The sequence below is a fragment of the Micropterus salmoides genome, unplaced genomic scaffold (assembly GCF_014851395.1).
Source record: "Micropterus salmoides isolate LMB-PRFRI ecotype aquatic unplaced genomic scaffold, ASM1485139v1 Ms_hic_scaffold_5, whole genome shotgun sequence".
Classification (NCBI taxonomy): domain Eukaryota; kingdom Metazoa; phylum Chordata; class Actinopteri; order Centrarchiformes; family Centrarchidae; genus Micropterus; species Micropterus salmoides.
In genome coordinates, this window is record NW_024044237.1 from 25871132 (window position 1) to 25886272 (window position 15141).

General features: G+C 38.2%; 2 protein-coding genes across 2 annotated transcripts; both read left to right on the top strand.

Moving 5' to 3' along the window:
- Positions 1–5233: 5233 nt before the first annotated feature.
- LOC119889437 lies at positions 5234–7039 on the top strand. Its single transcript, XM_038700377.1, has 4 exons — positions 5234–5405; positions 5783–6142; positions 6508–6554; positions 6636–7039. Exons 1-4 carry the CDS (start codon positions 5336–5338, stop codon positions 6765–6767), a joined length of 609 nt encoding a protein of 202 aa, XP_038556305.1. The 5' UTR covers positions 5234–5335; the 3' UTR covers positions 6768–7039.
- A 6769-nt stretch (positions 7040–13808) lies between these two features.
- On the top strand, positions 13809–15079 carry LOC119889436. Its single transcript, XM_038700376.1, has 4 exons — positions 13809–13910; positions 14025–14351; positions 14488–14844; positions 14924–15079. Exons 1-4 carry the CDS (start codon positions 13868–13870, stop codon positions 15058–15060), a joined length of 864 nt encoding a protein of 287 aa, XP_038556304.1. The 5' UTR covers positions 13809–13867; the 3' UTR covers positions 15061–15079.
- Positions 15080–15141: the final 62 nt, after the last annotated feature.

A 15141-nucleotide genomic window follows, 5' to 3' on the forward strand; every position in this document is an offset into this window, starting at 1 on the left:
AACGAAGGTTAAAGTCAAGGGCAACTGGACTGGGTTGAAGATACTGGAAGACGTTTTGTCCCTCATCCAAGGGGCTTCTTCAGTTCTTCTGAAGAAGTCCCTTGGATGCAGTTTATGCAAAACAAATTTTGATATATCTTATATATCTTACAGCTTCACAAGAATCAAACAGGCCTATAGTGTGTGGTTTCCTTAGAGCATGTTGTGTATGTTTTATGTGAAAATTTTGCAAGCTCTTAAAGTCTGAAATAACATTTAGTCATTCCTTTTTGTAGTACAAAATGTCAAGTTGTTTTTTTAATGATTGTTAATAGTTAATTGTCAGAAATATGTATATAGAAATATATTTGGGAAAATATCTGAAATCCCTCCCTTTTGCCTCAGTGGGCTAGAGGCCCGTGTGTGTGTGTGTATCTGTGTTGTTTGTTTATTTTATTATTTTGTTAATATCTTTTTATTGTTTAGTAATTTCATCTTTTTATTTACTTGCCTCATTGTTACCTCTGATAGCCCTGAAATGTCTTTATCTTGTTTTACGCACGTCAAGTACCTTGTAACTTTGTATTGAAAGGTAATGTAAAAATAAAGATTATTATAGATTATATATAGCTAGATATTGATATAAGATATATAAGATTATTATATTTAGGTATACTGCCTTAACATGCCTCCGCCTGGCTGTGGACATACAGATCTCCTCAGTCCAATATAACTTGAGCTCTTAGTTCCACTCCTTGTAATATGTTGTAAAAACCTGACGTTACCTGAAATTATCTTAATCAGCCCACACAGATTTATGTGGTAGCAGAAAATTGATCTGTCTTATATTCATGCTGATAATTATATATCTAACGTTGTGTACTTATAGTCACCTTCTCTGGCATTGTACTGTCAGGGTTTGTGTGTGTATGAACATCTGTGTAAATGTCTTACGCCTCTCCGTTACCATTGTAAATGGAGTTTTTCAAGGCCACTGTGTGAGTGAACTGTCTCCCTGCTTTAAATTGTATGTTTGTCCTCTGATCGGGACCCAGCTGCTTTGTTTTATGTACTTCCTTGTACTTCATTTAATAAATCAACCACAAGACAACGGTTTGTTGTAATCCATTTACGTGTTAATTTATTCACCGGGAAATATACCATTTCCAGTTTACAGATTTTAAAAGAGCACTGGTGGTTATCCCTCCCCCATTTCTTAACAACCACTTACCAATAAGAAGTGCAATGAAAACCTGTCATGACATGACTGAGCTGGTAATGTGTGTCCCAATCTCCCTATGCAGCCTTTAACTTACTCCTATAAGGTGTTGTGATATTTGGAATAATCCTAATTAAAATATAATGTTACTCCAATGACCTTGTTAAAACAGCAGTGATCCAGTCTTGAGACTAAAACTAGACAGAAAGAAAAGACCCCATTTTTAATTCACAACATATTTTGAAAGCCCAACCACACCAATGCTTAACTTACCATGCATCAGTTGCTTCTTAGTGAAAAGACAAAAAAGAGAGTGTAGTGGACAACAGTGTGGATTTGTGCATTTTTTATATTAAATAAATTTGAACTACTCAAAACTATTTCCCTCTCCCTGAGACCAGGGGGGTTAATTATCAACCCTCTACAGACAGCTGAAGAGACCCAAAAGGAAGGCGGGTTGGAGAGGTCACTTTCTCTAAGTGCTATTCCAGAGCAGTTGATCGTAAAACTGGCCACCTTTGACAACAGCCGAGCTAATTTTTTCGGTGCCTGAATTGTTAAAATGACAAAGGGACATTAACCAGCGATTAGCATTTCCCTGAATGCACGGACTCTGCCAGTGTGAGGCCGTTTACCATCAACCCGGCGGGAAGAAACGCAAGCAGTAAGACCAAAACTCTACATTCTGTGGTCAGTGACGTCCAATAGTTGCTAATCCATTTTTCTTTAGTCCAGCATATGGAATCTTTATACCGCTAGACAAATTTAACCGAGTTATCATCTAATTGCATTCGTTAGTTGCCGTATGAGTCAAATCCTGATGTATTTAACCACCCTTTTATATCGCTTTAGTTAGTTTCACTGTAATCAAGGAATTGTGTGTGTTGCCTATTTCTACGTCCCTGCCAAGAGAATTGACCCTTTAGATATGAGACTGACTGATTGATTTAAGATAATTGAGCGATTATTAACTAACTGATCTGGTGAATAATTGTATAATTATTAAGCTACCTAGAGGTCCGGAGACTCTAGGATAATAACGACTCCGGTGGTGCCCTTTTTAACGAGAGCTTTTATGGATTAATGTATTTTTTAAATATTAAAATTCATAATTGGGTATTAATTCTCATAAATTTATTAAAATTCATATCTAGTTTTAAAAAAAATAGAAAGCACGAAGCAAGACACAAAGTATTTATTGCAGAGCTTTTATGTTACATTTTGCAGTTGTTACTTCTTCTGTGTTTGTATTTATATTTCACTGTGTGTGTGTCTTATTCATAAACAAAATTTTGTTAAGGAACTATTGATTTAACTGTATAGTATTGTTTTTGTTGCTACAGACTCTGGACTTGTATGTATGCTGCATAATATCAGATTGTCAGAGTTCCCCACTGTAAATACAGTATGTGGACCCAGGATGTCTTTAGGTTAAGTAAAAGCTTTCTTTAAAATATTGCCCATATCTGCATGACTTTCTGTGTGTGCTTTCACATCATGCATATTGCAATAGGCTTCTGTCCAACTGAATATAAATAAAGTAGTTACTGTACGATGGATATTACTCTGTCTGGTATGCTCTCCCTGCACATGTGTTTCACAACAGATGACTGACAGAGTGGGAAGGTCATAATTTGATGATTTGATAGATAATGTCTGTCAACTGCTTACCTTCCAGGGAACATGGCCGGACCTGCTGTGAACACAGTCAATACAGTACCACGATGTATTACAGAGACTTCAACCAGGACTCTGACTCCTGGTACGACAAAGACACAGTGTGTTCAGGCAGGAACAGGAGAGGTGTTAAGTGGGAGAGGAGTGAGCTCGGGAATCAGAGAAGCTGCCACAGAGTGTAGAGCCAGAATATTTTCACATCTTACTGTGTTAAGGGTTTATTTTGACCCTACCAGAGCTGTTGAGGTTAAATGAAGTGTGTTTTACGATGAGTTTAAAGCTATTTAATTAGTAAAAAAATAAACTTGAATTCAGAATATATTGGATTGTATTTTTAAAAATAGGTGTAAAAATATTTCCTTTCTTGTTTATTTTGTTTATATATTCAAATGAAAAAGTTAGGTGACCCAGCTAAAACTACAGGAATAGATCTGCAATACTAACGGCCTTTTGCTTCTTGGGGTACAAAGCGGTGTTACTTAACAGGGCTAGCTGGTTAACATGCTAACTTGAGTAGATATCTTTGCAACAACTGTTAGTTCTTCATTGTGTTGATAATGTGTGTTAATTTTCTGAATGTTTTAAAGTTCTGGCCATATCTTTCACATTGCACCTTGACATAAACAATGTCCACATCCCCATTTATTGTACTAGCAGTGATTGACTGAGCACTGACATTTCCTTGCATCATCAAGAGATGCCAAGACCAGCTGTCAGCATTCTGTATGCATACTATGTACTGCTCAGAGACACAGGAATCATTTCTACTAGCACAAATTGTGATGGCTATACGACTGGGTCAGAGAATCTCCAAAACAGTCTGCACCTATGGTCAGTACCTATCACATGTGGTCCAAGGAAGGCTCAATGATGCATGTGGGGTGCAAAGGCTGGCCCACGTGGTCCAATGCTACAGACGAGCTAATGTAGGACAATTTCCACTGATTCTGATAGATAGGTGTCAGAACAAACAGGTCAGGCCTGTTTTGGCAGAAAAAGGGAAACCTAATGTTCATAAGGTTCATAAATCATTTCAAAATATCCCTGAAATCTTTACACCCAGCAGCCGATAATTCCTGAGCATTGACTTTGATGCGAGTTAAATCATTTCAACTGCTGGGTGTAAAGATTTCAGGGATATTTTGAAATGATTTAACTCGTATCAAAGTCAATGCTCAGGAATTATCGGCCTCACGTAACTGAATGGAAATGATGATAAATGAGAAGTGTTTCTTATTGACAGACCCTCCTACTCTGTAGTCTTTCTTTGTCTCCATAACAAAAGTTAATGTGTGAAATAACGGAATAAAAATCTTAATAAATTTCTTATAAGAATGTGGTTTGTGGTCCTTCACAGAACACAATTATTAACTAGGAATCAGAAAACAAATCAAAAATATAACTTAAGTGTGATGCATTTGAGTTTAATCTGTTATCTGTCTTCACTCCGGCATTAAACTCAAGTAATGCTGTGATTTCAGATCAATCTGAACAGCTGCAACGTCCAGTCAATAACTGACATCCACTGAGGAATGTTGGCCAGTAAAAGACTTCTGTGATGACTGCTCTTGAGTATCCTCACTCATGGATTCTCGTTCACTCCTTGGAGCAGAAATAAGATCTCTGGGACAGCTTGCAAGAAGGCAGACCAGAACGACTTCCGGTTCAAGCACAGAAAAATCAGAGACGAGACATGGGATGTACCCTTCCAAGAATGAAAACCATTGCATGTTGAAGAAATGTTAAAAAGCTCCAGACATTCAGAAAAATATGATTCTGTTTTAACATCAAATAGTTTGGTGAATGGATAAGATTGAGAGATAATAAGGTTTACATAGACCAGGACAAGACCAGTGTAGCATGAAATGCTCTTTGATTGTATATCCTGTGATAACCAATCAGATGCATGTGATGGTCTGCCCTATCACGGTCATGTCACCGCCTTCACTCACAAAATCACAAAGTCTCCAAACAAGAGACAAGACAGTGTCAAGATGATCCTGTTTTGGGTTACACTGCTTCTTCATCAAGGATGTAAGTTATATATAATAATTACTAAATATTTTGTCATTTATCTGTATCTGCATGCAAATTATGTATAATGTATGGTGGTTGATGTATCTTTTTGCATCCTAACGTGTTTACATTAAATGTTATGTCATTTACATTTCAATGTATTGTATAATTTAATTTAATCCAGATACGCTGGTTCCAGTGACCACAGTTCAACTTGGTGAACCTGTAACCTTCCTCTGTGCTCTGCCTATTACTGAGATCAGCCATAGAAAACTCCTATGGTATAAGCAAAGTGCTGGGGATACTCTGAAATTAATTGTGACAATGCGGAAATCCCAGGAACCCGAGTATGCACCGGAGTTTTCTGAATCGAGATTCAATGTAAACAATTTAAACAATTATTGCAACTTAACCATTCTGTGGACAATCCAAGAAGATGAAGGAATGTATCACTGTGAAATAGCAGAGTGGACTGCAAATCCTGAATGGAGTGGGACATATTTGTTACTAAAAGGTAATCATGTGATCTACTATTATTAAGTTTTGCAGATGCTTCAGACACTGATTTCAAGCTGCACTGTGTTAATGTTAAAAAATCCGGTTGCCATCCGGTTACATATAGATTTTCAGAAAAAGTTAATCTATTTATTCCAAAATGTTTGCAATTACTTCACCCACTGATTGACTGACAGGCCACCAGTTGTATTGTCTTAATAGTTTATCTGCTTTGTCTATATTGTAGCTCCAATCAATGTTCCAACAATCAAATTTTATTCTGGGAATACTTGTACTGGATTAAACAAATCACCATTTTCTAGATTTCAGCAGAATATGATGTGAAACTATTAAAGTCACTATGGGATGTATTTAAATTATTTTTGTACTATGCAGGAAAAACTCAGAGGACAACAAACTATACTGTCATTCAGGGACAGACAATATCTGATCCAGACTGTCCAGGAGACTCAATGACTCTCCAGTGTTCAGTCCTCTCTGAATCTGAGAATATGACGTGTCCAGGAGATCACAGTGTGTACTGGTTCAGAGCCGGATCAGATAAATCTCATCCAGACATCATTTACACTGATGGAAATGGACATGATGAATGTGACAAGAGATCTGACTCTCAGAAAAGCTGTGTTTATCACTTCTCTAAGAACATCAGCTCCTCTGATGCTGGGACTTACTACTGTGCTGTGGCCGCATGTGGAGAGATATTATTTGGAGATGGAACTAAAGTGGACAGTCAAGGTAACTGTTTTATTGTTCAGTTGATTAGAAAATTATTGAATTTCTTAATACACAAAACAATTTTACCACAATGGAATAGTAAAAGTAATTTACTTTGATTCATTGGTAACTTTCATTATTTCCTGTGATAATGTTCCAGGAGCCAGTTTTTGGTCACAGAAGGCCAGTGCAATTCTTTTCCTGCTGTGTGCTGTCTTGGCTATAAGTCTGATTGTTATAGCCTTCCTCACTTACAACATGAATACAAAAAATAGGGATTGTGGGAACGGTAATAGAAGTTACTCATAGTTCTCTATTAAATTAAAACTAAATTAAAACTACTGAATCCTTTTTTATGTCTATATATTTTCTTTCTCAAAATCCAGCCGCTGTCATCCTGGAACAAAACAGTGGTTATCAGAAAACACAACAGGTAAGGATTTTAAAGTTGGGATTAATCTTATTAAACTAGTTATGAAGCTTTTTAAATTTGCCATCTCATGTATTTTCTCAGAGAGATGAGGAGACATGGATTTATTCTGCTGTCGTCTTCGGCATGATGAAAGCTGATGGTGCAATAAAGGATGCAAAAGCAGCGGAGAGACAGGGGATCTATGCTGCTGTCAAGGCTTTTGGGTTGGATTAGAGAGTTAACAGGTGTGTTTGTCATCAGTTGGTGCTGTATGATCCAGTTAATGTTAGTCTGTAAGGAGCGAAAGGGTTTGTTATACTGCCTATGGCTTTAAGGCAGTATTGTACACGTTATACTGTTTATAGTTTTTAATGTTGTATATATGTTTTTTCTATATGTTTAAACATAGATAGATTGTGTCTTTTTCATGCAAATATGAACACATGGGAGGGGCGCCCCTGTGGCTTAGTGGTTAAGATGCCGAATATAAACTAAGTCTGGCTGGAGATCTTTGTTGCGTCTTTGTCCAACATTTCCTGTCATGTTTCTACTGTCTGTATTAAAGGTTAAAAATGTCCAGAAATACACAAAGTAAAATTTTTAATGTTAAAATGGATATTGTTGTTTTTTACCACTAAAAGTTAAAGGCAAACGTGATGGTTAGTAAAATCCATTTGAGGAAAAACTTCTGTAGTCAAAATGAAAGACCAAGTAAGGAAATAGGGATACATCGTTAAACCTATCCAATCCATTGAATCAGTACTGGTGAACCAAATATAAAGAGGTTTACAGATTTTAAATTGGAGTTAAATAATCTTGTATACTAGATTAACATAATTTGATCCATATAATAATTTGGATCTGTACTCAGTATCAGCCAGTACCCTGCAATGAAACTAATATCAGGAGAGAGAAAGTCAGATCAGAGTAAGTGAAAATAAGTATATTGCATCATCATGAATGAATCTTGTTTGGAGAAAGAAACTATATGGCCATTAAGCTGTTGTGAGTAAACATATTTAGAATTTAAGTATGTTGTTTTTCCTTGAATGTTTTTCTTGCGTGTCAGTTATTAACATGTTAACGACATCTATCATTATCTTACAGAAATACTGGCACATGTGTTTAATTACCAAAGTAACTGAAATGCTTATACTCTCCTACAAAATCAGCAGTGGGAGGCAGTGCACAGGCTGTGACTGCCAGTAGAGAGAGGTGTTGCTGGGTGTTGTAATCTGTTTCATCCTGCAAACAATGTAAACTTATTTGGGTTAATGACAAAGGGCTGGAACTTCAGCACTGGAAAAAGAAGAAGAAGTGCTTAACCTCTAATTTTCTTTTATGTAATGTCTCAGTCATCAGTAGTAAATTTATATCTCCTGACCTTAGCGCCATAACCCATCTAGTCTTTTAAATCACACTTAAGTGTGACTTTTAGCACTTCATTTGAAGATAGTGTTACGTTGATGTTAGCGAAGAGGGTGGGGCTCCCCTAGATGGAAAAACGGACAGGGAAAAATGTTCAGGGGTTCCCCACCTTCGGCCATCCTAGACTGACTGCTCACACCAACCGGAGGGGAAGGGTTCATGTTACTCTCTACGCTGCACACAATCTGTGGGATTCCTGTTCTTGACATAAAAAACTGCTCATAAATTTTTGTGCTTTTATAACCTTGACTTTTTCATCCCATTGGATACCTTGAAACCGGAAATGGCCCATGCCTACTTGGAACCGACAAAACCAAAAAATCATTTTTGACAGCTAAACTAACATTACTGCAAACAAGTGAAATCTTTTTGTCTTTAGTTGGCTCAAGTTAGATAACATTAGCTTGCCGGCTTAAGCCGATCAGGTGCTAAGATTATTTGGTGCAAAATACAACAGTAGAATGGCTTGTCACATACTCCACCAGCTAACACGATCCATATTAAAATACTGTATAGTACTGGTATTATGTGAAAATGTTGATTTAGCCTGTAAGAAATGATGCAGTGGTACAAAGCAAATGTGGAACTATTTGTTTACTAGTCTATAGTGATGCAAGTCAGGGGCAACCAGCTACATTAGCATGGTTCCACCACTGTCATTGTCTTTTTACCGATACTCAGGTACACATCTTCTTCACTGTCTCAGTTGCTGTAACTAACGTGACCCACATAATGTACAATATTGAAACATAACAGGACAACCCCACAGTGGATGTCATGTCAGTGGATTCACTACAGTAATGTTACTAACTGCAGCTTACTGATAACTCATTTATAATAGTCAATGTAACTCACTAAACCACTTTGGTAATTATCCAATACATTTAGCTGTGCTCACATTGTTGAGCCTCCTTTGAAAAATACACAAATAGTTGCTGAAAAGTGGCATCAGCTAAATGCAGTCAATGTAATGTTATCATACAACAAGCATGGATTATTTCAATGTCAAGCTGATAAAATTATTACTGTAATGTTGCTGTGGGAGTTTACATTAGTTTCCACCATGTTGTGTGAAGCTATCTCCCAGTGTGTCGGATATTTCTTGATCATAAGATCACGCATGCGTATGAGCAAATACCAGGTTGCGATCTAAAACCACACTGTTAGTGGCCGCTGAAAACTACATAAGCCCCTCTGGGCATTTCTGCAATTAAGTCTTTGTGTTAAGAGTTTGTGCTAGGGAAGGTTACATGCAGCTACAGCTACAGTAGAGCAAGTGTGTGTATAACCCATACAAAACTGGAATTTGCAATTTTATTATAATCCATGATATATTGGCATCCAACGTAAGACCATGATACACTTTATGGATTTCACTGACTGAGTGTTTACTTGGTTAGCATCACCTTTTTTTCTCCCCTTGAAACAAGTCGGCCCATCTTGTACAGGTTTAAACGTCTGCTGTGAAGAAACACTTTTCTAACTTTGAGACACAAAGAGAGAGAGACTAATAGACAATCAGTGGTTCTATCTCACACAGGCGCCGCCCTCTACTGGACTATATGGGTACTACCTCCTCCAATCACACGCACGCACTCGCCCACTAAAATTTTATCGTGCACGTAGCCGACCAATAGGTAGTCGCTACTGATACGTGCGTGACGTATAAATAGCAGTGTCTCTACTGCCTCAGCATCCTTTTTTCTTCAACAAACGGCGAACTGCTCACTGAATTCACCACCTCCACGGATGTAGTCGGGAATTCTAGAAAATTATCTTTGCACCCGGGCAAGGTGACCCATGTCCTGCCCGGACGAGTTAAGCCCCCCTGCCTGCCAACCTGCGGCTGGGGAAGGGAGCGACTGGCCAAGTGACCGTTATGCATGGAGAGAGGCCTGCTGATGCTGCCACAATGTTGTGTTGAATTGTTTTACTTGTGCTGCTTGTGTACACTACGATAAGGCTTTTGAGAATGTGGAAACCGTTTTTTGAGTAAAACATGTTAATTACATTCCTCAAAGAGTTAAGTTAGTACTTTTCTCATCAAAGAGCAAACTCATTGGGGGAGGCTAAGGGTTCGCCCTGCGGCCTTGTGTTCACGAAGCCACTGTTCTAACATGTGATGCTTGTGTACACTATGGTGATGCTTGTGAATGTTAAACTGTTGATTAGAAACACATTACATTACACATTGCTAGCTGTGTAGAACACGCCGCTGCGCTCACCGACGCAAAGCTAACGGCTCGCCCCATGGCCCACGCCGCTCTCCCGGTTAGAACCAAGTCAGAGGGTGGGTGAGGCCCAGGCGTCCACTTCCCTAGCCTGACCGCCGAGTCTGCGTGGCCATAATGGTCTGCTTCCACGATGTGACAGCCCAGAAACAAGCTGTTCTTACCGTGGAAACTGGGCAATGCAGCAGTCTACTCTAACTCTGCATTCCTAGCGTGCCCACAAGGACTCGCACGGGCACGTTGCTAGCTCACCGTCAGTGAAATCGTGTTACATAAACAGACACGCCACCCTGCCGACATCTCTTTCTCTCGATCTCTCGATAAAATTTCAGTGGGCAAGTGCTTGCGTGTGATTGGAGGAGGTAGTACCCATAGAGTCCAGTAGAGGGCTTCACCTGTGCTTTTAGAACTAGGGTTACCATATCGTAACCTTCATAGAACTGCTATATATTTGTCAACCACTGCTAACCATGATACATTTCCATCTCAGCAGCATGACAAACAAAAATATGCATAGAGCATTTCATGTTGTAGACACAATTTTTTAAAATATCTGTTAGAAAACATCCATCCATGTCAACCGCTTATCCTGCATACAGGGTCACAGGGGGGCTGGAGCCAATCCCAGCTGACACAGGTCGCCAGTCCATCGCAGGGCCACACATAGATGAACAACCACTCACAACCAAGGACAATTTAGGGTCGCCAATTAACCTAGACTGCATGTCTTTGGACAGTGGGAGGAAGCCGGAGTACCCGGAGAGAACCCATGCAGACATGGGGAGAACATGCAAACTCCACACAGAGGGGGATTGGGGTTTGAACCCACCTTCTTGCTGTGAGGCGACAGTGCTAACCACCGCACCACCGTGCCGCCCCTGTTAGAAAACATGTTAAATAAAATATACTATGTAAACAATATTAGACGATAACTACTCAAATTAATAACCCCACTCCATCTTTCTGGTCTCGCAGTACTTTATAAAGGCCTTTTACATGTCTGCACAAGTAAAACCACATGCAGCAGCTACACTAACAGACAGGCTGCGGTTGGCCATTTCGCCACATTTGATCAACCATCAAGGCTATTTACTCAGAACAGACCTGACTATGTACTTCAACAGGATATGTAGTGAGGGAAGAGCTGCACAAGGCTTCAGCAGGTCAATTTAAGTTGAACAAATTGATTGATTTAGTTTTTATTGACTGTTAACATGCTCATTTAAAGTTGTTGTTGTATACGTATATAATGCGAAACCTACAACAAATATGCATTCAAATCTATACCCGTATACATTTGCAATCTTTGTTTTAATTTGCACACACACACACACACACACACACACACACATACACACACAACTACTACCAAGAAAAAAGCCACAGAAAACTTCAGTAAACACAGTCATGACTTAGCATGGGTAGGTGTGTGTGTGTCTAACCTCCTGTACCCTTAAACTACTAGACACTACAGTATATATTGATAATAATTAGTGATGTAGTGTTGTTCTTCTTGCCTTCTTAAAACAGGTAAAACATCACTCAAACCAAACTTTCTGAGGCCAAAAAAAGAGAAGGAAGGAAAGCTGCTCTTTCTTAACACCTTGGTTTGAAGCCCAACCACAACAATGCTTAAGTTTCCATGCACCATTTGTTTGTCACTGTGAATGCATGTTTATTTCTGTCCATTTAATGTCTGTATGTGTGTGTGTGTGTGTGTGTGTGTGAGAGAGAAAGTACACAGCAACAAATGTACATGAAAGTACTGGAGGACTTTTGTTTTGTGTAGTATGTGTATGAGTCAAAACTCCAGCAACAATTGTAGTATTAAATACAGCTGAAAGTACATGAAAGAATTTACTGCTACTATTACTGTTACTATTACTGAATTTACACTGGGCTGTTCTAAATTATATTCTTCAGATAAAAATATGCAGGTTAGAAAATCTTAATCACTTCCAGTTGACTGTGTTCCTGGGATACTGGGAGAGTGGTGCAGTCCACCTCACTACCAACCAGGTATTTCAGAGGTACCACTGACAAGAAACACAAAGCACACAAGAACTTGAGGTTCACCACAGCGTATTACAGACGAGGCTAAATACAAAATCTACAGTTCATTTTAAATCTCAATCCATATCTCAACAAAGTCCTCACCTTTGGGTTTACAGCTAACTGAATAAAAAATACTCAGTTTGAATTTCAATACAGAAGTTGTCCAACAAAAATGAAACCTAGTGACTACTCTTGCATCTAATAGACAAACTTCTCTGACACCACTGGAGTTACCTCCTGTAGTCAGGCCGGTAGGCTGCTGGTAAGCTAACCAGCTGCTTATATATATATATTATATGGTAAATATTTCTGGGTGTGTGCAGGGATGATTGCCACAATGTGCTAACCTCACGAGACTTTTTGTTGTATCTGCCAAAGTGGCAGATGGACTGATGATTTTACTCGTAATTTAAGACCGTGGTTGTACTGTAAACCTTATCTTCTTTTTATCATCTCATTTTCAACATAGGATGGCAGTGATGTAATTAGAGAGCAGAAAATAATGTTTTGATCAAATTTGATTATACCCCTAACCTAATCTAATGTTAATTAATGTTCTGTGTTCTTCTACACATCCTAGAGGTCATACAGTGAAATAGTTTAGAGTAAAGCAACTGTCCTCCTGATAAACCCTGCGCTCCATCAGAACTGTCTTAGAAAAAATTCAGAAGCTAAAAATTGAATTGTGTTCCCTCTGGAGACTTTCTTCAGTCTGTCCTGTCAAGTCTATAACTAAAGTTTTTAGTTTTGCTGATTAGATGTATCACTATATTTGCTGTGACTTTACTGCATGCATGGAGACGTTTAAGCTCTCTCTCCTCTCTCTCTCTTTCTCTGTGAGTCTGCATCTCACTTTAGAAAGCAACACACAGGTGATTTCAAGTACCCTGGCCAATTACAAAGATATGCACATGAAAGTTGGGTGCTAAGCTGGAAATTACATGATGTCATCTAACTTGATATAGTAGTAAGCATGATTATGGTGAATGCTGTCCTGCGCTGACAGGTGAGACAAAACCAACACAAAGGTGAGCATAGGTCAAGTACAGTTTGTACACACAGTTCTGAGTAGAGGTATAAATGAAGTTTTTATAACTAAGGTTCAAAAACAAGACCACACCTCTATCTCTCTAATCAAAAAAATCACTCAGAGAAGGACATTTGTTAAAAAAAAGTGAGGCAATATGCACAAAAACCAGGATGAGACAATGTGACAGTGTATGCACACAAAGAACCTTTAATACTTGAAACAAATTAATAATATTTGTACATTTCAATTTAAAAAATGTTATGAAACTGCATATAAGAGGGTTGTGTTATGTTTAATGAGAGGATTTTTTTTTCATGTAAATCTAAAATTAACATAATGTTAAATGAAATGGATGCAATGATAAAACTATAAAATATTACCCAAATATCTAGTTGTTTGAGTTTACATTTTCTGTATAGTTCAGTAGGTAATATGCACAAACACAAGGATGAGACCAATGTGACAGGAAGTGTACTTTGCATATTCTGTGATAACCAATCAGATGTATTTGATGGTCTGATGTATCACGACCATCTCACCTCCTTCACTCACTGAAACTGTTAAGTTTCTTAACAAGAGACAATGTCAAGATGATCCTGTTATGGGTTACACTGTTTGTTCTTCATCAAGGTTGTAAGTGGTTTTTATTATGTCATTTTAGAAATTGAAATGATAATATGCATTATAACTTTTCCACAGCATAGACTAACTATTATTTTATTTATTGTGTATTTTCATTTCATTCAGATACATTGGTTCCAGTGACCACTGTTCAACTCGGTGACTCTGCGACCTTCACGTGTGTTTTGCCTAATGAAGAGCTGAGCAGTAGAAAACTCCACTGGTACAAGCAGCGTGCCGGGGATACTCTGAAATTAATTATGACACTGTGGAAATCTGCAAAACCTGAGTATGCACCAGAGTTTTCTGAATCAAGATTAAAGGTAAATACTGATAAGAATATTAGCAACCTGACCATTTTGAGGACAATTCAAGAGGATGAGGGAATGTATCACTGTGCAGTAACAGCCTGGATTAATCCTGAATGGAGTGGAACATATCTGTTAGTAAAAGGTAATAATGTGATCTACTTTAACAAAGTTTTAAACTTTCATTAAGCATGTGAAATGAGCTATATTCTATGTCTGTGGTTCTTAAGCTTTGAAAAATTTTTTGGAGATCAAATTTTTAACAGTTTTGTATCGCGCAGGAAACACTCAGAGGACATCAAACTATACTGTCATTAAGGGGACAACAGTATCTGATCCATACCGTCCAGGAGAATTGATGAATCTCCAGTGTTTAGTCCTCTCTGACTCTGACAATAAGACGTGTCCAGGAGATCACAGTGTGTACTGGTTCAGAGCCGGATCAGATAAATCTCATCCAGACATCATCTACACTGATGGAAATGGACATGATGAATGTGACAAGAGATCTGACTCTCAGAAAAGCTGTGTTTATCGCTTCTCTAAGAACGTCAGCTCCTCTGATGCTGGAACTTACTACTGTGCTGTGGCCACATGTGGAGAGATATTTTTGGGAGATGGCACTAAAGTGGAAATTGGTATGACTTGGTGTTCAATAATGGAAGCAATTTTAAAAATGTGTTGATGACATTATGATTGTCTTTGTTTGTTTTCTAGTGCAAACAGCACATTCAGTATTCATTGCAATGGCGATATTAATTGTCTGCTTGGTCATTTCTGCTGTTGGAAATGTTGTCCTCATCTGCAAACAAAAAGTACATCAACAATGTGAAGGTAAGTGTTGTGAACAATGAAAAAGTTCCGTGGTTACATTGACATATAAGATTCAAATGCATTTATGCATATTATGCACAAGATCAAACAAACTTTGCAAT

Coding starts and splice junctions, on each gene's coding strand:
- LOC119889437 (XM_038700377.1), top strand. CDS start 5,336: ATGTATCACTGTGAAATAGCAGAGTGGACTGCAAATCCTGAATGGAGT. Junction 6,143..6,507: donor AACTAAAGTGGACAGTCAAG/GTAACTGTTTTA, acceptor CTCAAAATCCAG/CCGCTGTCATCCTGGAACAA. Junction 6,555..6,635: donor GTTATCAGAAAACACAACAG/GTAAGGATTTTA, acceptor GTATTTTCTCAG/AGAGATGAGGAGACATGGAT.
- LOC119889436 (XM_038700376.1), top strand. CDS start 13,868: ATGATCCTGTTATGGGTTACACTGTTTGTTCTTCATCAAGGTT. Junction 13,911..14,024: donor GTTTGTTCTTCATCAAGGTT/GTAAGTGGTTTT, acceptor CATTTCATTCAG/ATACATTGGTTCCAGTGACC. Junction 14,845..14,923: donor TGGCACTAAAGTGGAAATTG/GTATGACTTGGT, acceptor TTTGTTTTCTAG/TGCAAACAGCACATTCAGTA.